The sequence below is a fragment of the Doryrhamphus excisus genome, chromosome 19 (assembly GCF_030265055.1).
Source record: "Doryrhamphus excisus isolate RoL2022-K1 chromosome 19, RoL_Dexc_1.0, whole genome shotgun sequence".
In the NCBI taxonomy this organism is placed as follows: Eukaryota; Metazoa; Chordata; class Actinopteri; order Syngnathiformes; family Syngnathidae; genus Doryrhamphus; species Doryrhamphus excisus.
In genome coordinates this window covers 9,805,712-9,827,792 of record NC_080484.1, presented here as the reverse complement: position 1 = coordinate 9,827,792, position 22,081 = coordinate 9,805,712, and the positions used below count along the sequence as shown (strand labels likewise).

Below are 22,081 nucleotides of genomic sequence, written 5' to 3'. Positions count from 1 at the left end.
TACTGATAATTTATGTTTAGCATATGCAACTACTATTACAATAAAAAATTATATCCTCTTGAGACTCATCAATGCATTTTTTTTCATTATAGAGATATAAATGGTAGTTATTAACTGTAAATATGTTTGTTTAAGAAACCAAATTTCTTAAACAAATCGTTGGATGATGTGTAAAGAAATACAATTTAAAAAAAAGAACAAAATTTCAGACCAAAAAGACATAAGTAATACTAATTGCTGATTTTTCTGGGTCTCCGGGGTGTTGACGTCACGGTGCCATAGCTTTTGCCCAGCAGTGACCTCCCACTCTCACTCGATTTCACCCAACTCCTTGTCACAGTGAATGGATGTTGTGTACAGCTTAGCCAGCTGGTAGCTTTCGGCAATGTTGTTATCAGGATGATATCGCAGCGGGACCACCTTTTTGACATAGGGGATTTTGCTCGTTTTTATACAGTCACAGACCCCACGAAGCACCAGAAAGGCTACACAGTGTACAAAGTCACCGCGACGGTAAGTGTGAGGAGATGATGATGAGCTACTAATGATAGCTAACAATGCTACACGCTTCTTAGCTAGTTACGCAAGTGAAGCTAACGTGATGCTAACATGCAATGTTGCATGAAAGTGTCCCTTATCATGTAGCTGTTCGTGGTCTTTCTGATGATACTCCTTAAAATACAAATGCTGCCTTTTCGCCCTTGATGGTTAGCAATTGCTAAAAAAGGCATTAGCACTGTCAACCAGAATGAACCTGCCTTAAAGCCAAACGTAAACTGCGTAGCTAAGGTTAGCTAGTTTCTTAACACTGCGCTTCACGACTATAAACAAAGGAGATTAGATTTAGTACTCTGTGTAATAAGGTTCTGTAATAACATGGTGTTATGTTTTAATTGTTATTTTTTTTAACACATACTGGACTTTGAAATCAAATCCCGACATTTACGCAGCAGGGTGTCTGGGATACAAACAGAACACCGTTGACAATTTACGTAGACGTAGCTGTAACGCTCATGAATTACGTAATTTGCGTACCTGGGTGTCTTCAACGCAAGTAGAACCTCATCCATCCATCATACGTCATACACGACGTACTGTAAATGTGCACTCCAGAACTACGTGTTTTGCGTAGTGAGGTGAATTCGGGGAATAATCATGTGACTATCTCATTTACTATGCAGTTGCTAAACAATGCAGTTAAAACGGCTTAGTGGCAGGAACTACTTTTCCTTCCGCTTGTCATTGTGCTGACTGAGCGTGTTGTGTGTGTGTGTTGTTGTGCTTTAATTAAGTATAACTGTGACATTTGTGTGAATTATAAGTAGCTACTGTAGCATAAAATACATTTTATGTGTAGCTTATTTCCCAAACATGTTGTAAAAGTTGGTATCGCTTGTCACTATTGGTGATATCTCCTCTGTCTTTTAGCCATCACTCACCATGTAAGGCACCCATTGTCACCCTTAGAGCTTAGCGCACACACTAGCATCGTCCTGACTTTCTTTTCTCCCATCTGTTTTTACACAGATTATTTCTCGGAAGAACCCTGAGGATGTCCAAGAGGTAAGACGTGTAAACATTGTAGTGTACTGGTTTGTAAATGTATGCATTGTTTTTTTTTTTTTTTTTTTTTTTACATCTGTTGTCCATTGAGGAATGTGCTCTTCTCTCGTAAGCAGTACTAACTATTTCAGCATGATTTCAATTACAGCCTGAAATGAGTTAAATTGTCCTCATCCGTTTAGCAGCCAGGCAATCTGAGATTCAGGTCTTTTACGTTTGCATTACTATCCAGTTTGGTCTGTGCTGTGGCTTTTACTGCAGATAACAGTATGGAAAAGGTACAGTGACTTTCGCAAACTTCATCACAACCTCTGGCAGCTGCACAAGAATGTTTGTAGCCAGTCTGAACTCTTTCCTCCCTTTGCCAAGGCTAAAGTGTTTGGTAAGTACCATTCATTTATTTGCATCTTTTCTTTTTAACTTTTACTTTAACTTTAATTGAATCCATCCTTGGAGTGGTAAAATAAAAGTTTTGAAGGTAGAACTCTGGCCTCGAGAGAGCCCATCTTTTTCAGACTTTTTTTCTCAGGAAGAATCAATTACAATTTGTATTTTTGTAGTTAATTGCGACTTTAGTTGATTATTTCTTTAACTTGTGATATTCAGGAGTAAGTTTGCATCCTCTTCATGCTCGTGTTGCCATTTTTACTTTTATTTGTTGATTGTCTTTTCCACAAGTGACTTTCTTCAGGCTTCTGATTGGCTAAAGAGGCCTTACAATTAGGGGTTACAGGTGTTGTTATTTTTTAAAGGTCATTAAATAGAAAATTAAAATATAAATAAAATAAGTATACTGAAACTGTTATTAAATATTTGATATATAAATAATAATAAGGTTAGGTAAAGTTAAATAAATAAATACTTAGATTTAATAGATTCTTAATATAATATTTGTAAATATAATAATAGTAATTGTTGGATGTTTTATCACATTATTTTTAATTTTAATTAATAATTTTCATTATTTATTATTACTTTTTATTATTTTGGGCACAAATAACCCTTAGTAGACAAGAAAATAGTGTGAATTACCATCTAATTATTAACAAAGTATGAAGTATTGTGTCTATTTTGCAAATTATTAGAGTGAGCCATAAATGCTGGATAACATTTATGGCCGATACTCTTGTATCTTTAGGTCGTTTTGATGACTCGGTGATTGAAGAACGGAGGCAGTGCTCAGAGGATCTGCTTCAGTTCTCTGCTAATATACCCGCTCTGTACAGCAGTCAGCACATCCAGGACTTCTTCAAGGTAGGATTTAACCCCAACATACGTAACCACAATCTGTTGGGTAGAAACGACTGAACCGGGTTTGCCCAGGGAGGCGAGGTCCACGACAGCTCAGAGCTCATCGGACCGGTGGAGCCCTTCTTCGACTTCCTGGCTGACAGTTTGTCCGACTGCAGCTCGGATGGTAGGTTGTCATATTTAGTTTAAATGTATTCAAATAACTACACAGGCGTACATCAGTGGTTCCCACTCACGGTGACAGGTTTCCAATATAAATTAAATCTTCAAAATGAAACAAAATAATCATCAAACTTATTTTGTTCATATGATGCACACAGAGCAATGAACAACTGGTTTCTGCTCTGCTGTGAGGCATTCAGGCACACACGTAATTGTGAGTTTCAGCTGCTGATTGTTTTTCATTTTTATTCATGTACCCCTCATGAGAGTTGGTACCCCCCCCCCCCCCCCCCCACACACACACACACTTTGGGAATCCTGGGTATACACAGCAGAAGGAAAAGCGCTGTTATGGTGATGGATGTGATGCTGCTCACAACCACAAGGGGGCATATTTGCTTTGTACTTGGTGTAAAGCCCCAAAGGTCATTTGGTATTTGACCAACATTTTCAGGAAAAGTATGCCTCAACTCTTTTTTTTTTCTTTTTGTTATGCCGATATTAGGAAAAGGAAAAAAATTTATAGAAAAATAAATCAAGATTTCTCATTACTAATTCTAAACAGTTAAAAAAAACCTTACCGTCATTAGTGTTTCATTAAAGTTGAGATGTCTGTAGTTTTTTAATGATAGCACTTATTTTTACACTTGTATGGCAGTTACTTATTTTCACAGTACAGCTAATGAAGGTTTTGTGGTAGCCTGAACACATAATTAATTTTTCCGGTTTTATCCCAAACTTACCTTGATATATTCTTCAGTTCAAAGAGACATCAGTGGGGCAGAAGATTTGACTATCACATCGGAATATGGCGGTAAGTATGAAAGTACTTCTAGATTTAGAGCTGCCAATGAGATGCTTTTATGTGTCCTACATCCATTTCTCCCTGTAGGCCCGTCCAGTGACAGCGACTTGACCTCCTTGGCTGTGGACACCGACTCTTTGGCTGAGCTAGATGATGGCATGGCCTCGGGCCGCACCTCCCCGAACCAGCCACAGGGGGGAGCCGCCAGCATTAGCAGCAACAGCAGCAGTCCTCGCTTGCCCTCCCTGCCTGATCACCGCACTCCATCGCCTGCCCCTGCTTCCAGTTCCCCTAAACCAGAGGTCAGCTGGCCCAGCCGAAGGTCGCTTTTCTCCAAGAAAGCCGGCAGGTCAAAAGAGAAGGTGAAGTCGGACTATCTCGACAAAGCCGGGGAGCTCATTCGTGTGGCCACACAGAAAGAGAAAGATCAGGACTATCAGGCGGCGTTTTCCTTCTTCCGCAGTGGAGTGGACCTTCTGCTGCAAGGTGTTCAAGGTTAGTTTGGTTGACAATAGTGATGAGAAGAATTGCACTCTGAATGAGTCTTAAAAGGAATCACACTGCAAGCACTTTTGCTCCATGACTTACAAAAAATAAATACAGTTAGGGCACTGAAACTGTTGCTCAGTCTACACGACTGGTCGCCAGCCAATCACAGGACACATATAGACAAACAACCATTCACACTCACATTCATATCTATGGACAATTTGGAGTCGCCAATTAACCTAGCATGTTTTTGGAATGTGGGAGGAAACCGGAGTGGTGGTGTTGTTAGGACCCTTGTGGGAGGGCAGAGCGCTTATCCAGCTTACAGACACGCCCATATAAGGAAGGTCGCCCTTCTGTGACATCACAAAAGGGCAGTTTTACCAAGCCGTTTGAAACCGAGCATTTTAAGCCATCTCAAACATTTTTCAGGGCTCACTTCCAAATATGTAAACCTCTTTATCTGAAACTTTGACATTGTTTAAAAGTGGAAAAAGGTCCTTTTTAAGGTAATTGGTGCAAAAGTCAAAGCAATTCTTGGCTTCAACCAGCAGACACGCTGTTTATTCCCGTTCAAATTCCCATAGTTCCAATTTTTTTTAACATTCCATTGCAGGTGAATCTAGTCCCAAGCGGCGAGAGGCAGTGAAGAAGAAGACTGCTGAGTACCTGATGCGTGCAGAGCAAATATCCTGCCAGCATCTTCGCAGCAACATGGGTCAAGGGTCAACACAAACAGTGGTGAGAGAAGACACAATAATTATTTCAAATGAAGCCCGTTTATTATTCATAACATGCATAGCAATCTGATCTTTTTGCGTGCAGATGATAGGCGTGCAGTGTTGCGCTTCCACCAGCAGAGGGAGCCAGCACGGTCCCGCTGAGGATCTCAGCGTTTACAGGGTGTTGGGTGTCATCGATAAGGTATGTTTACTATTTTGACTCAACCTTTTTAAAGGCAAACAAGATAAATATTAGATTACTTAAGCTTGAGGCCTAGTTTAAGGGCAGCAAGCAGCCTCCCCGTTCCTTAGTCTGAAACGTTCTACTGTTATATTATTGACAGTATAATAGAAGTTAAGGGTCAAGGTGAAACAATAATTGTGCCCTCACAAAACACTTGCACTTTAGCCACGTAATTGCAGTTTATAGGTTGAATCATGTTCCAATAAATACAGACGGCGCCCCGCTTTAGTGTTCGTCCCCATGTCTCCTCTCTTCCTTCGGCCATCCTTCTTTTTATCTAAAGCAATAAAAGCGCAGCAGATTTACTCCATAATATAGCAGGGAGAGATAGTGTATGTGTGTGTGTTAAGCGGCAGTTATGACTACCACCAAGGTCAGTTTGGGTTGCCGGTTCTGTCAGCCAGCTGCCGTCGAAGCAACCTCACCACTCAGCCATGAAATGACTTGGCAAGCGGCTCAGAGAGCGACGCACAACATCGAATCAATGACGCTCATCCTATACACACCAAAAAACCCTAAGGAGAATGTTGACACAATACCAGCATGTGCTACTCCGTAGACGCACGTGTGCACGTTCAACGTCCATCACTGCAAAATCATCCACTTCTCCCCTTTTTTTTTTTACTTTTAATGGGGACAGAGGAGACAGATGGAGAGAGCTCCTCGCCCTTCTGCCCCCTGCCACTCCTCTCCACTTCCCCCTTTCCCTGATGTTTGTGTCTTAATTATATTAGCGCCCTGGCTATAGCGCTGCCGCTCTGTTTACTCACATCTCCATTCATATCCATTTAGCCCGCACCTGTTTGGTCCCAGCCAGGGTCACGCGGAGAGAACGCAAGCGTGCCCGCCGCTCTCTCGGCACGCACACACACACACACACACGAGTCGTACGCATATGCTCCACATCTCCCCAGAGGGGGTGATGGAGCACAAGAGTGATGATGATGTCAAGAGAGGAAAGAGGCGAAATAAAGATATCAGAACAAGTGGCGTTGCCATCTTTTTAATTGGGATATTGGCAGGGATGAAAGGAACGTTGAGATTTAGGGACGGCGGTGCCAACATCTGCTCACAAATGAACACTTAGTGACGTTATACCTGCACTTGAAATGTTAATGCACAGGAACAAATAAATAAAATTGCTGCCGTAATTGCTCCCTGAAATATATGAAAAAAATTGTTTTGCATTCACACAGAACTATTTCTAATGTTTTGTCTTATTTTACACATGCACAAATAATATTAAACATTGTAGAATCGTCGGACACACACTGAATCCCTGACGTCACTTCCTGTCCACACGTGCAGAAGACATTTATTGAAACACACATGAGCACCAGTCTTATTTATGTCTTAAATGGCTCATTTTATCTTGATGGTATCTACTACATATGAGTGTGAAGGTGTTGTAGGGGTGTTATTTCTTGTCTAGAGGGCTTGAATAACGTCATGAATAGGTTTTCTATGCTGTAACTACCCATATCGAATACTACTTTGCGGAAATTCACTTATGGTGACCGGTCTGGAACCAACTAATCGCTATGCTGTATATAAAAAAATAACATAACAAATAATATTTAATACAGTACTGAATGAAAAGTGCAGAAGTACAGCAATTACGTATATAGCAACCCTGTGATGCCATTCTAATGCATTTAATTTAATTTAAGAAAAACCTATCAAGTAAAATGCATTAAACAAAAACCATATGTTATAAGAGGATGATTTATTTCACTTAAAATGCATCTTGATATGTACAGTATAGATTGTTATGTTTTATTCATGTAGTGAGCTTAATTATTGAAGAAATACTTGGCAAGTATTTTGGGGTGTTTTTAGAGGAATGTTAAAGAATGCGTTACAATGATAGAATGCATTTCTACTAAATCCCAGACAAAACCTCTTAAAAATGAATTAATCTGCATTTATTTTAGTGAGCTCCCTCTTTTCCTTTGACTAAATGGCAACAACCAACTCTCACACCCTGGAAGAGGCGGATTAAACATGATATATCTTGACTTAATCACTTAAAATGCAATAGTTTGTGCCCATCTGGTCCACTAATTAGCTAATAAGTTCAGTACTAATGTGCTTAAATCAGTGTTTTGTGGCTGTGACATTGGTTTGGTAAACACAGCAGGGCCTGATGGGTTAATGCCCCTTTTGCTGGTGTAATTTAGGGAGCGACATTTATTTTGCGGTGGCCCTCTTGTGTGGAATATAACCCAGTCGTTGAACAACGCTGCTCATGTGGACAGGACCTCTATGTCATCCAGATCAGACTGCCTGTTCATAATCTGGCAATTAATGACACTCGTCCATCACAGGTCCTTTTGGTCATGGACAAGAGAACACAGGAGACGTTTGTCGTCAAAGTAAGTGTACTGAGTGAGTGGATGTTTATGAGTGCGCGCATCCTGCATCACCGCTGTCCTGACTGTTGGTGTGAAGTGTGCCAGACGCCCCCTGTGTGTGTGTGTGACCGCTGTAATTGATTCTAATGGGCCTGTCCCTGTCAGCTCCTCTGCTCTCAGGTGTGAGACGTGTGCCAGATGTCAACGTGTAGCGCGGGCACAGATGACTACACACACACACACACACACACACACACACACACACACACACACACACACACACATATACATGCTCATATAAGCAAGCAAATCTGCAGACACTTGCTGCCAATGTGAACTTGATGTGTGTATCTCTTTGACAGTCAATACTGTATGTGGCTTGATGGATCCGGTGACTTTGGGTTGCTGTGGGTCATCGCTGGCAACTTGTTAATGGCAGATTTCTCCTTTGAAACATTTCCTTCCACATATATTCACACTACATGCTATTTAGACATGAGGAAGAGGTATGTTTGTCGTTTTCTGTGCGTTCTAAAGATATAAAAAACGCTAAAAAGAGGCCGCTAAGACAGCACGATGGTACGCAAATACAGTAGTCCTGCATTTTAACCAAGCTACAGCAACATTGTTGTTGCTGTATTTTGTTCATTTTAAGCATTAATGGAGCTTCCTTTCCGGGTGGGTCACCAGCTTTCCATGTAATAGCTCTTAATTGCTCTTAGTTTTTTTTTGTGTGTGTTGTGTTTTTTGTGTTTTTTTATAGGCAGAATAGGTGTGTCCTTTTCTGTTTTTTTTCCTCTGTAGAACGCACAGGAAAGGGAAAGGTGTGTATGGCTGTTGGACAAAATTACCCAAAAAGTGTAGTTTTCCTTTAATTGTTAATGGTTTTATTTCATTTGAACATGCATCAGATTACAATTGAGTGCATCACATAATCAGTTCATAGTTCCACATGTCCAAAAGGAGTAGGAAGAAGCAAAGCTTATTAAATCCTACCCCTCCATTTGGTACTTTTACAATCCATAACTGTTACATTTGTTCACTTCCTGCTTTCCATAATACAGTTTAAGTTTTTTTTTTTTTTTTTTGGTAATAATGTACCGAAGTACGAGGTGATATGACCATACAATGACATAATGGGTACCATAGTAACTGTCAATATAGTGATATATATAGCACATCATGACTGGTTCAAGACTCTTCATCCTTAATTCATCATCAAGTGTGCTTTGTGGTAACAGTTAGGGCCCAAAGAAGAGCTGTATAGGAACACTTGGATGAGTTTGGTGTGGTTTTCACAAGGTGTCTTTTCATCTTGGCATCTGCAGCAAAGTGAAGACTGTGAAGTAGAATATTGCAACATTGTGAGCCTCAAATGTCACATTGAAATGGATATGATTTAATATGATCAGAGACGAGCCCACCTTGTACTAATAGTAGCTACCATGCAGTGGAAATCTGTTCTCGGGGACCTCTGAGTGAATTGATACACAAACGACTACTTTTCCTTTCCCCCTTCATCAGGGTTTAAGGAAAAGCAGTGACTGTGCCAGAATGAAGAAGACCATCATGCCCCGCTCCGTACCTCACATGGTGCAGCTCATGAAGCTCATCGACTCGGAAGACACCATCTTCCTTTTGCTGCAGCACGCTGAGGGTAAGATGCTCTTGTTGGCCTCCTCCTGTCTCTTTGCCTTCCCGCTTCCGCCCCTTCCTGTGCCCTTGTCCCAGACAGATGTGTGATGAAGATGGGTGTGTGTCACAGGTCATTATTCTGATACCAGGTGGTGCCACGCTTCATTAGCTATGCCAACACCTGGGCCTCCTTACAGCTCAGTCATGATAGGGATATGGAGCTTCTGTTTGTGGGTGAATACTTATAGTCATTACATATTACTATTATTATTTTTGTTCACTAAAATTAGAATATCAGGTGGCACGGCGGTCTAGTGGTTAGCGCGCATACCTCACAGCAAGGAGACCAGGGTTCAATTCCACCCTCGGCCATCTCTGTGTGGAGTTTGCATGTTCTCCCCGTGCATGCGTGGGTTTTCTCCGGGTACTCGGGTTTCCTCCCACATTCCAAAAACATGCTAGGTTAATTGGCGACTCCAAATTGTCCATAGGTATGAATGTGAGTGTGAATGGTTGTTTGTCTATATGTGCCGTGTGATTGGCTGGCGACCAGTCCAGGGTGTACCCCGCCTCCCAAAGACAGCTGGGATAGGCTCCAGCACGCCCGTGACCCTCGTGAGGATAAGCGGTAGAAAATGAATGAATGACTGAATGAAGTGGTCTTATAGTTGTGGTCTAGAGATTTATACTTGCACTAGAAGGTGGCTCCACAAAGTCAGCATGGTATTTCAGTTTCTTCCATGCACCAGTGACATGGAGAGTGTGATGGAAGTGTCTGTAGTTTCTGGTGTTTTTAAGATCCCATTTATCAACAATATCCCTCTGTTTTATCCCCCAATTCCCTTGTCCTTGGTATTCAGGTGGAAAACTGTGGTCCCACATAGGAAAATACCTGCGGAATTCCAGTCCAGAAGAGAGCTTAGACATTCCTTTCATCCAGAAGAGACACACCGCAGCTGTATACTCCCCACAATACCCTGTGCTACACCTGGGCGTGGATTCAGCAGCTAGTTCCGGCTCAGGGCCTGTGTCCGGTTCTGATTCTGCTGCAGGGCTTCAAAACAACGCCAAGGATGTCGCTGCATCTCCTTGGAAGAGCAAGCTCTCCGCAAGGCTTAGCAAAAAAGTGGTGGCCCAATCGGACTCAGGGGCCACTTCTGAGGAGGAGTGCACCAATAGTTATTTAACACTTTGTAATGAGTACGAGCAGGAGAAAGTAGAGCCGGATGAGCTGGAGGAGGAGGAAGCGAAAAGCGACCAGGAGGTGTCATTGGATGTACCCACCGGGACGGCCACCGCTTCCTCGCGAAGCCATTCGCTCCTCAGCAACGACAGCCTGTCATCTCCCGTCAGCTGTCAGGAGTTTGGCTTTTTCACAGACTCGTCTGATAAAAACGGCCAGCGGCATGACAGCAACGGACAGGACCTCGGTGAGGTCTACAACGCACCGCCATCCCCGGCAGGGCTACATTCTCTTGATCAGTCCAAGCACACGCCGATGGAGTTTTTCCGTATCGACAGCAAAGACAGCGCCAGTGAGGTGACCTGCCTCGACTGGGGGGAGCAGGCCTCCTCCCATAAACAGCCCCGTCTCTTTTTCACGTCCGACCTCGGCTCTGAGGTTGTGGAGGACCTTCCGGAGCTGGCTCAGGAGGTCAAGGGCCACAGTGCACATCTTTGGGGGTTAGATTATAGCGATAAAGGTTCCAATGAGTCAGTGCCTGTCATTTCTTTTAAAGAGGCGGTAGTGGAGGACGAGGGTCACCCGCCAGACCTTTTGGTCAATCTTCCCGGAATGAGCGGGGTCGTAGCGGACTCTCAACAAGAGGAATTAGAAACCCCTATGCTGTGTCTGGACCTTGAGGCCACAACCTCGCCTCAAAGGTCGATCCAGCCCGATGTTTTACAGCGCCCTAGCCAGACGGAGGAAGAGGAGGAGCAGCGACCTTCATCTTTGTGTGCAACTGATGCATCTTCATCTGCCTTGACCTCCCTCTGGGATGACTACAGCTCCACTTTTGGACAAAAAGACACAGACACAGTGGAGGTTGAACCTTCATGCCATAATAATGACCCCTTTCTTGATGCAGACTCGCTTAGTGGACAATGTCCAGCAGCCCCAACTGAATCTCAGGCCTGTGCTCCAGTCGAGCAATCACTAGATGTTCATGTTGAATCATCAGCAAGTAGTCCAAACAGAGTGAGTGAAGGGTTCGATGAAGATGTGTCGCGGCTGTTTGCTGAGCTGGACCAGTTGTCACTGGCCGCATCCCAGGCTCGCATCCCGGAGGCGTTCGTCCGATGCTGGGCGGTGGAGATGGTGACAGCGCTGGATTCTCTGCACCAAGTAGGGATCATCTGTAGAGACCTAAACCCCAACAACATCCTGCTGGATCACCAAGGTGAGATGATTGGAGATAGAATTGAACATTCTTCATTGTCATGTCATCGTCACTTCAATGCCAGAGGGATTGTCATAGTGGAACATTTTTACGTTTGATGATGCAGCACCTCTGCTGGTGGCCGCTAGGTATCGGCCCCAGTGGATTCACATGCGTTCGACTTTAGAGGTTCCACTATACCCATGTCTGTCTTCACTAGATGTTCATTCATTCATTCATTTTCTACCGCTTTTTCCTCACGAGGGTCGCGGGGGTGCTGGAGCCTATCCCAGCTGTCTTCGGGCCAGAGGCGGGGTACAGCCTGGACTGGTCGCCAACCAATCACAGGGCACATATAGACAAACAACCATTCACACTCACATTCATACCTATGGATAATTTGGAGTCTCCAATTAACCTAGCATGTTTTTGGAAATGTGGGAGGAAACCGGAGTCACTAGATGTTCTATTTACCAAAATAAAGAGAACCGGTTTTACTCGGGTCACAAATTCCTCCCCATTTTCTTCTGTTGTCGCCCCCACCATCATCTCTCCACCTCGTTATCAACAAGCGTCTAATTAGCTGAGTGGCTGTTTTAGTCTCCCCAGTGGTAATGATTGTTCTAAAGGCTCCATCAACAGAGTACTGTGGTGCATCATTCTGGCTAGCCCTGGCTAATGGCCGCGGCTACCTAATGACACCATTAGTTCTAATGATGGCGTTAACGGGTAGCCGCTAAACAGGAGTAATCGCCGAGGCGGTGTGCTTGAAAAGCTCACGGAGGGGGTGAAGTAGAGAAGCGGAAAGGAAGGGTGGAAGGAAGTGCTTTAGAGGTGGGCAAACAGTTTGGAAAGTAAGAGTGACACTTGAAAGAGGTTGTAGTTGAATAGCCTTGTGTTCCTCTCCCTTCAGGTCATGTTCAGCTTACTTACTTCTGCAGCTGGAGTGATGTGGAGGAGTCCTGTGACAAAGAAGCCTGCACTAATATGTACGCCGCACCAGGTGAGGCATTACTTTTAATGATTTGAAACTGCCTTATTATAGATATTCTCGGATTCAGACACTTTTTATCAACATCACCTAATCAGACTCGATAAACATAATTCAGTCTTGCACTGTGCATGGAGCGACTCTTGTAATTATATAATCGTCCTGCAGAGGGTGCTGCATTGCAACAATGAGGCAGCAAGTGTGCTTTAACGTGTTTGCCCCCCAACCCCCAGACTTGTGGCAGGTCTGGCATGTTGTTTAAAAGCTGTCTAAAGCCAAACTGCTACTAGACCATTTTTCTACTCCCTCCACTTCATACAATGTGTTAAAATACACCTTTCCACGCTGAAAATACGCTAAAAGTAACCTTCACTCTCATATCCTGTATTCATATTTATACCCTCTGCACTGTGTTTAATGAGAAGTGGAAGATTTTATGAATAATCTCACATATTTCCATTAGTCCGTGCATGCAATTGTCCCGGTGGCCGGGGATAGATGACTTCAAGAACTCTATGCTCTATTTTAACATGTTTTCTACTGTTGCAGAACCATTTTTATCTTGCATTAAAACCTGCAGGGATTGTGTTTCTAAGAAAAAAAATATATATATTTAGATTTTTCCCATATACAAATAAATAAAATTACAATTAAATGTATTTGTAACATATGTTTTTAACACAAATAAAATTACAATTAAATGTATTTGTAACATATGTTTTTTTACACCTTAATAAGATTTTAATTAACTTGGAAAATAACCAAGAAGGTAACACACACTTTAACTGGTTATGATGGTCTTAATATTTTTATTTTTTCGATTTAGAACCATTTAATCATTTAATTTAACTTTGTAAAAGTCAGAGTGTACGCTTGTTTTCATTTTTTCCCATTATTTTATTCTCTCTATTACCTAAGGAATGGAATTAATGAAATAATCCTGTTCTTAATACGATGTACCAAATCAGGGGTTAGATGTTTAGCTCCCTGTGTTTATAATATCGTCTTGCAGCCGAAGATATTTAATTTAAAAACATGTTTGAGCTTAACTAAATAAGGTGAGTAAAATGAGTAAATGGATCAGAACACAGACTCACAATGTGTTTATTAATCCTGACGGTTTTTTTCCCTTGGACATCACACTGGAGTCATTTGCATCCGTGACCAGTAGGGGGCGTGTTATACCTCTGCTGCTGAGCATCCAGGTCTAGAATGCGCTATGGCAGCACTTTTTTTCCTATGTCTCCACTTTCTGTGGTCATTTTAAATTGTGGTGTAAAAAAAGCCATAACGCAGCATTTAATACATGAATGTAAATAACGTGTGTGTGTTTTTTCTCTGTGTGTATGCTTTTCCTGCCCTTGTTATGTATTGCTGTTTATCCAGACAGGGTCAGCTCTATGGCTTCATTCCTGATGACAGATTTATGACTGTTTGCCAGGGAGCTAGCAGGGGGTCTACTCTCTGTGTGCTTATGTGTGTGTGTGTGTGTGTAAGAAGGAGGGAAACATGTTTTTAAAGCACATGCATTCACACCCAAAAAAAAAAAAATGGGAGTGGACATGGAAAATCCAGTGACCGTATCATAATCTGTTTATTCTGCACTTGTGTTTATTTACTTTCTCACCATTTTGTTATCACCGATCAACATCAGATGGCAAATGTTTTTTAATTAGAAAAAAAACAAAAACAAGCAGTTTGACAAGTGTTTGTTAGAGCAGCGCAAGCAAATGTAATCTGAAATGGTAATTTATTTTTTTCCAAAGGTGAGGTGACTGTCAAACAGCAGTGAGGTCATACATGGATACCATACAGCTTTTTGTGTATATATATGTGTGTGTGTGTGTGTGTGAGAAAGAGAGATCCAAAGAGAAACTTAATTTCACTGATCTCACCTATAGTGGTTCCCCCTTTTAATGATAAATGGCCGAGTGGTTGGCATGGTGGCCACACAGTCAGGAGATCAGGAAGACCTGGCTTCGAATCCCCACTTGAGTATCTCTGTGTGGAGTTTGCATGTTCTCCCTGAGGGTTTTCTCCGGGTACTCCGGTTTTATCCCACATTCCAAAAACATGCATGTTATGCTAATTTGTGACTCGAAATCTTCCGTCGGTATGAATGTGAACGTGAATGATCCAGGGTGCATCCCGCCTCTCGTCCGAAGTTAGCTGGGATAGGCTCCAGCATACCCCCGTAAATAACAATTCCAGTTAGAGTTGGTGTTGGTTTTGTACAATTTTCATGTAGTGAGAAAACATTAACTTGGTCTTTATCCACACATATAAAAGTCTTAGTCGTGGATATACAACTATGGGAATTTAAACATTTTAAAACAAATATGATGAAAAATCCAACAAGACGTTCAATTTCCTGGCTGTTATGTGACACTTAAGTTAATCTCATTTCATGTTTTTCGGGGGTGTGTTTGGTGTGTGATTCGACCTATAAGAATACCTGTTATGACAGGGAGGAAAAATGTGCTCATAACCATAGAACATAAAAGACAAGCTGTGGAGTTTATTAACCTAAATCGCAAAGTAGTTTGGAAGTAGTAGAGAGTAAGATGTTATTTTGAGAAAGTGGCAAAACACGGTCAGTGATTAACACTTATCAGATGAGGAGTTCATTGTAAACAAAAGTATACCAAATTAATAAAAAATACCTCTGGGGGTTGCCTACAGCCACAGCTTTTAATGCCATCATTTGGTATTAGATGTTTCATTGTGTAATTCAATTAACCAAGCAGATTCTTGACCACAAATACAAACTTGCTGTTAATTGATTCCAATCTCAACAGCGAAGTCGGATTCCTTCTTTATAAATGGAATATTTTTGTGGGTATGGCACTGAAAAACTGTTTTTTTTTTAAACATTATGGGGGGAAAACACAGTGAAGTGAGGATAACTTGTAAGTCAAACAGCTTGACAGTGTGTTTGACTTTGGTCTTCATACTTCCTTACCTGCTTAAACGCTACTACCTCTTTCAATAGAGCGGCGTAAGTGTTTAGGGAAGTTGATGCATGGCAGGAGAAGAGAGAGAGTTCCTTATGACCCACAAGAGAGAGGAGATGGAGCAATAGGGTGTGTACTTCATTGTTTAATGGAAAAGGGAAGAAGAAGAAGAGGGCACAGGGTGAACCTATGGTATTGTTGAACGCTTCTGCATTTCCCATCTCAAGTATTCCGTGCCGTGGCGGAGAAACACATGTCAGTTGAAGGCACAGAAGAGTTAGTTGTCGATGACCTGTGGCCTCTGGACGCAGTTAATTCCCCCTTTTCCCATCCTCTTTCTCCCCTTCGCCCTGCCTCGCTCTGACAGAGCGGTAAGTGTAGCCAGCTCCACTGTACTCTCCCTGCAGCTTCTTAGACATTAATCCATTGTGATGACATCGACCTTGCTCTGAGACGTGTGTGTGTGTGTTTGTGTGTGTCCACAATCGCTCCCTCCAGCCAGCAGCTACGCAGGTATCACTAGTCCGTTCAATGACGATCTTCTCTCCTTGGCTGTCAAAACAGTAGTCCTGGGGAGCCCTGAAGACCAGTTGCTCAGTTAGCTGTAAGTGTGTGTGTGTGCGCGTCCGCACAGCAGTATCATAGCCCTCTCTAACCTTGGCTGCAAGAGAGCCGCACAGGCCCCCTCCGAGTTCCCCTCCAGGAGACGAGGGGTCTTTGTCTCACATGTTCCCCCAGCTGAGGAGCCTGATCTCGGGGCACACACTGGGTCACAGGCCCCTTGGGTGATCCTCCTCCACCCGCCCTCCAGGGAGCACAGCGAGGTTGAGCGGCACGAGAAGCCATCTGGTGCCGAGCGAAGCTAGCATGCACAGGGACACACTTTTTGACTTTAACACACACTTGCCGGTCGTGTGTCCTCGGTGAAACTTTTCTCACACTTGTGGATAGATTTCCCATTGAATGTGCTTCTCCATGATGAAATGTGTTGAATCCTGCAAGTAATTCATTTTAAAAAATGATCAAACGTGCGACAGGTTGGAGAAAGATGAAACAAATTATGTCTTTTGTAAATATTAAACCCTATGAAATATTTTTACTTGTCAAGAAATAACATTCAAACCAGAAGGGAGAGACAAATTGCACAATTAAACATACAGTGGTATCTGGGTTTTGTAATCAATAATTCATTTGTTGCAAAAACTCCATAGGAAACATTGTAAATCCAATGAATCTGTTCTAGACACCTAAAAATAAGAAAAAAAATAAATGCACCCCGGAATTGAGACTTTGCCTTCTGGTGCGGAAAAAAATGATACTGCCCAAAAAAACTAAAATAATAATTACAGCTTTACACACAGAGAAACAAGTGGCAAATAATGAATGGATGGAGCTTATCGTTGATGCGGACTTCCTGTACATGCCAGCAAGAGTGTTGACCTTCTTTATCAAATTGTCCCAATATTCCTTGGCCCCATGGTGGGTTATTTAGCTTTTTCACTCAATTTAAAAATGCAGTGAGTCAGCAACACATAGGATGCTTTGTTTGGGCACTTGATTTTGCGGAACAATAACAGTAGTTTATGTGCAATATTGTACAAAAACTGAGGCAAACTTTTGATGAAAACTAAATCTTGGCAGTCTGAAAACCAAGTTGGGACCGTAGCATGTTAGCATTTTCTTAAAGAACATGTAAGAAGAAGGGCTGCATTTGTTCTCTTGTTGAGCCTAGGTTTGCATTGGAGGTCAGGTCATGCAGATGGTGTGAAGTTGCGGCACAGACGGTTTCCTCAATTTAACTGCTTTTTTATTATGCAAATAACCCTTTTATGAGACACACTTGGGTGGGTGTGGGGGTGTGTGTGTGCATCGATTATGAAGCAAGTGTGTCACTTTGGTGAATTTCAAAGATGATTCAAAGATGGTGCTGTGTAGGGTTGAAGACAGAGTTTATTGTTTTTAATTTTATTTTTGGTCTCCCTCATGACATAATAAGAGTGTGTCTTCATTTCAGAGGTGGGAGGCATCAGTGAGGAGACGGCCGCGTGCGATTGGTGGAGTTTGGGCGCCATCCTGTTTGAGCTTCTGACAGGCACGGTGAGTCCACAAGAGTGTCTTTGTTTTGCGTGGGATGTCTGCAGGTTGATTGGCACCTCTGTCACACTCTTTATGGTCTTGCCAGGTCGTGTGTTGGTGTTTTTTGTGTGAGTGAAGTGCGTCTTGGCTGCCGTCTCTCGCTCTGGTTCTCCGGGAGCACCAGCGGTGTCTGTGTGACTTTCTCCCCCAGCTTGAGCTCCATCTGCTGGGCCACGGGGTCAGCTCTCCGTGGGCTTCTTTCCTGGCTCCTGGAGCACCGCTGGGCGGGAGGAGCACCAGCACCAACCTTACGTCGGTGCTGAAGGTGAAGACCGGGGCAGCTCTCCAAAGCGCTAGCTAGCTCGGCCGGTCCGAGGGTTTCAGTGTCATGGAGTGGATTGTGTTTGACGTTGGAGGTTCCACTCTAACGCCCCACACACACAAATACACATAAATAGTGCATGTGCAAAACGGCCCCTTCAATTTTTCATTGTTTATTAAATTTAAATGGAGTCTAACTGCTTGCTAGGGGGCATATTTTCTTATCAGTCATCAACGTTGCTTGTCAGTGTCCCGAACATGAGTCGGGGGGGGTGTTAGGTTAGTGTTATTGTGCTGTTAGTGATACACACACACACTTACCTGGGGAAAAAAACAAAGTCAGTCACACAGATGTCTCCTTTGATGATTACGTCTGGGTACCGTCCTGGCAAGGATAAACACACACATATACACATACAAAGCACAAATAGTGTCTCTTGATCCTTGCAGGATAAGATCTTGCCTGCAGCAGTCTTGACTGCAGCCAGGAACCCTGCCAGAACTCCTGCAGCACGTATCAGGAGAGAGGAAGCAAGGCAACAGATCCAGCTGATGGGGAGGGGAGGGGTGGGGAACACACATCGGGTCCCCGGTACACACATACACACTCCGCTTTGCCATATTGTGTTGTTTCAATTCTTTCCATGCATCGGAAGATGTGCTGCTGCAACATGATGATTATGTCCATTATTGTCAATTATTTTAACAATAAGGCTTTGCTGTGTCGTTTTGGAGAGCACTTACAGGTCTTCCACTCCCTTTCACTCACTTAGAGATAGTTTTTTGGGCTCTGACGTGGTTTGAAAATGGCTTTACAAGCATTCATAGTTGACCTTTCCACGCTCATGTTTTCCGTACAGTTCCAAGAAAGAGCAACATGAGAGAAAAAAAAAAATTCGTCCTTGTTTGCCGTTGCAGTCATCAATGTTGTTTCAGGTTGCTCTCGCCTCCTCCCGTGCATGCGTTCCCACTCCGATGGAGGCGCAGCGGGTGTCCCCGCTGTCTGTTGGTTCCCCCTCAGCGTCCTCCTCCTCCTCCACCCTAGTGGGTCATGTTTTCTGTGTTTGAACTGATAGTTATCTCCCTTCGCAGTCGCTGCTCCAATGCCATCCAGCAGGAATCGGACGGCACACGGCTCTCAGCATCCCTGAATCGGTGTCGGAGGAGGCCAGATCTCTACTGGAACAGGTGACCCTCTCATGTCCTCTTTACACAGTAGCACATTTACAACACAACAAATGGTAACAGAAACAATATCTCATAAAATGTTACGTCATCATAACTACCCTTGCATGTCAAGGATTTAATCTATTATAATATTTTTTATTGGCACCTTTTAAGGCCACTCGCTAAAATGTGCTACAGCATCATGAAATAATGGGCTATTACATTTTAAGCCAAAACTGTACCACTTCCACATGGAATGGGAGGATCACTTATTTTCAGTCTATCATGTCGGTCATGCCATGGCTGACCTCATGACGTCATGTTAGGGTAACGTTACATAATGTTACGTAATAATGTCTCATCAATGTTTAGTGTCATTACTGCCACCTACTGACCAGAATACATATCACTTGTATTTTATTACGTTGTTTTTTTTTATTAATGTTGAGGCCTTCCTGTGTTCTTTATCAGTTGCTGCAGTACAACCCCACAGAAAGGCTGGGCGCAGGAGTGGCCGGTGTGGACGACATCAAATCGCACCCCTTCTTTGCCAAAGTGGACTGGCCCGATTTGACGCTGCTACCAGTGACGCAGTCTGGGAAAGCTGGCGGTCACAGTCATGTAACTTCAGGTAGAAACTGAGGGAATCCACTTTTTTTGCCAAACTGCAGTGTTATACCTTGACCTTGTAAATGTTCCTCAGAGGGTTTGCTGTGTCACTTCCTTGGTGCAGGGAGCACTTATGTATAGTGCAATCATTTCTACAGTAAATGCTTGACTGGTGATCCACTCCATCCTTGTTAGTTTTATACTCCTCATAGAGTTGCTGTAAGCAGCAATGCCACAAGATGAAGAGGCCATGTGGGACGACACGTCCAGTATGCATCATTTAGTCCTGAAACACTATCATTTCTTAAGAGGTTGGCTGGAGACTCTGCCAGCCGCACCCATAGAGATTAAACAACTAGACAGGATGATGCCCTACTCTAAATATTTTTAAATACTCACTGCTATTTTACTGCCCACTATCAGGGGTTCACTATGCAAAATGTGAGATCAAGCAGTATGGGTTGAATATACAGTACACTCCTGATCAAAGTTTTAAGACCGGAAAAGTTTACATTTTGCACTGTTGGATCTTCAGAAGGTTCTGGGCTTCAAAATACGTAAGCTATTTATTGCAAACAAACATTAAAGTGACACGGGATGTTCATCCCTTTAGAAGCCAAAATCATCATGCTCTTTTGTCGGGTTGTGGACCGCAAGTGGTAGATCCACCAAGACATTTGACCATCCTCGACCCAAATCAAGGTTCTAACTGGTGTCCAGTACAGTCCAATGATCATCAGACTGCATTTGTGATAGAGTTTTAAGAAACAAAAACGTCTGTGATCAACACCACAAAATTGCCTGTTTGAAATTTGCATGAAATCACCAAACATGGGACATTGAGAGGTGGAAGAAAGTAATTGATGGTCCTGATGGCTTCCAATGTGACTAGCATGACAATGAGATCCCACCTGAGGTCCCATCGTGATCTGGGCTGCTTTTTCCTTCAGCTGAAGAGTGGAGCTTCATGTTGTGCAGGGGCGTCAAACGGCAGCCGGCATTGTGTGGTAATGACAGGTTTGTTCACAATGGCCGCACTTTCGGACAATCCCTGATCTAAATGCAACTGAGAATATTTGGGGGTGGACGACAAGGGAAGTTTACAAAAATTTCATTTCCAGGTAGTGGATCCCATCTGCAAAGCCTGGAGCAACATTCCCACGAGCCTCCTGCCAATTCTTGCCATAGCTCTCTTAAGCACCTCCTTTAGATCCAACAGTACAAAATGTAAATTCTTAATTGGCATTTGTCTAATAATGAACAAAGACGCCATTTTTTGGAAACCGGCTCTTTTTTTTTTTATAAGAAACTGCACTTTTCGTGATGTGAATATCAGTTTGATTCCATGAAACACACTTATCATCCATTCATTTTTAATGACCGAACATTCCTGTGGTGTCATGTGCAGATGCACTTTATTTACATGTTTACCTATAACACTTACTGTACTTCTTCCTATAGCAGTACCAACAATAAACACAACTGATGGACGTGTCAAATATCGCTTCATTTTTGGCTACACGCTAATTGAATACCAGCGACCACGGTGTGCCAGCAAGGAGTCGCTGTCCGTGTCACTGTGACTGTAATGTGAGCCGGCGCCATGGCAACCATACGCGCGGAATCCTCAGCATGCACTGATGCAAACCGGGAGGGGGTCACTCAATTGTAGTTGTTCAGGATAATATAAATCAGTTCAATTTGCCGTTTAAACATAACCGATGTTTGTCTTTATTTTTGTCAAGCTGCTGTGCTCCAGAGATTAAAGCTAAATGAATATGATATATATTTCTAATTTTTTTCTCTGCTTCTTATAGTGCATGGTCAAAATATACACCCACATGGAAAGGGGTCATTTTATTATAACTAGTAAAAGACCTTAATTAGCATAAAATTACTTAATTCGCTGTTATTACTTGCTGCTCTGCTAAGAAGTGCTGGGGCGGAAAAAGGGCACCATTTGTGTTTTTTAACATCCTTACCTCAGCATTGATTAACATATGCTAGAAAATACGGTCATCATAATATTAGGGATAAAAATTGCCTGTATTAAGGCAACATTTTTTGTCATTAGATGAGAATTGTATTCCAAATATCTTGGGAGTCTATAAATGTATTTAGTAGACCGTATGAACTGAACATGAACCCTCTCTTCCTGCCATGTTCCTGTCACCTGAAATGACACATTCATATACACACACACACACGCACAGGTCAGGGAAGTTGTTAAGCGGTGCCGGGTTGCCTTCCCTTGTGTCCACCTCATTGGCACCAGGGTCAAGAGTCTGGGCTGATTAGTCTCGTCATAAGACCCTATCTCTCATTACACCGGCTCTCAGGGTGAGAGGTTCACTTCG

General features: G+C 42.8%; 1 protein-coding gene across 2 annotated transcripts; it reads left to right on the top strand.

Annotated features, from left to right (window-relative positions):
- Positions 1-306: 306 nt before the first annotated feature.
- Positions 307-21,223, top strand: rps6kc1 (ribosomal protein S6 kinase polypeptide 1). Of its 2 annotated transcripts, XM_058057216.1 has the most exons (17): positions 307-513; positions 1,528-1,563; positions 1,825-1,945; positions 2,702-2,817; positions 2,887-2,980; positions 3,737-3,790; positions 3,869-4,276; positions 4,887-5,011; positions 5,096-5,194; positions 7,564-7,611; positions 9,115-9,247; positions 10,086-11,627; positions 12,520-12,609; positions 17,566-17,648; positions 18,399-18,540; positions 19,041-19,136; positions 19,587-19,733. In XM_058057216.1, the coding sequence occupies exons 1-16, from the start codon at positions 400-402 to the stop codon at positions 19,097-19,099; spliced, it is 3,264 nt and encodes a 1,087-aa protein (XP_057913199.1). In that variant the 5' UTR covers positions 307-399; the 3' UTR covers positions 19,100-19,136; positions 19,587-19,733. The 2 variants fall into 2 exon arrangements, with proteins under 2 accessions (XP_057913199.1, XP_057913198.1); XM_058057215.1 differs by lacking the exon at positions 18,399-18,540 and having other exon boundaries at positions 19,587-21,223.
- Positions 21,224-22,081: the final 858 nt, after the last annotated feature.

What these genes read in the sequence shown, in the direction of transcription:
- rps6kc1 (XM_058057215.1), top strand. Translation starts at nt 400, where the DNA reads ATGATATCGCAGCGGGACCACCTTTTTGACATAGGGGATTTTGCTCGT. An exon ending in TGCCAAGGCTAAAGTGTTTG is followed by an intron (nt 1,946 to 2,701) that starts GTAAGTACCATT and finishes TTGTATCTTTAG; the next exon opens with GTCGTTTTGATGACTCGGTG. An exon ending in CCAGATCTCTACTGGAACAG is followed by an intron (nt 19,137 to 19,586) that starts GTGACCCTCTCA and finishes GTTCTTTATCAG; the next exon opens with TTGCTGCAGTACAACCCCAC.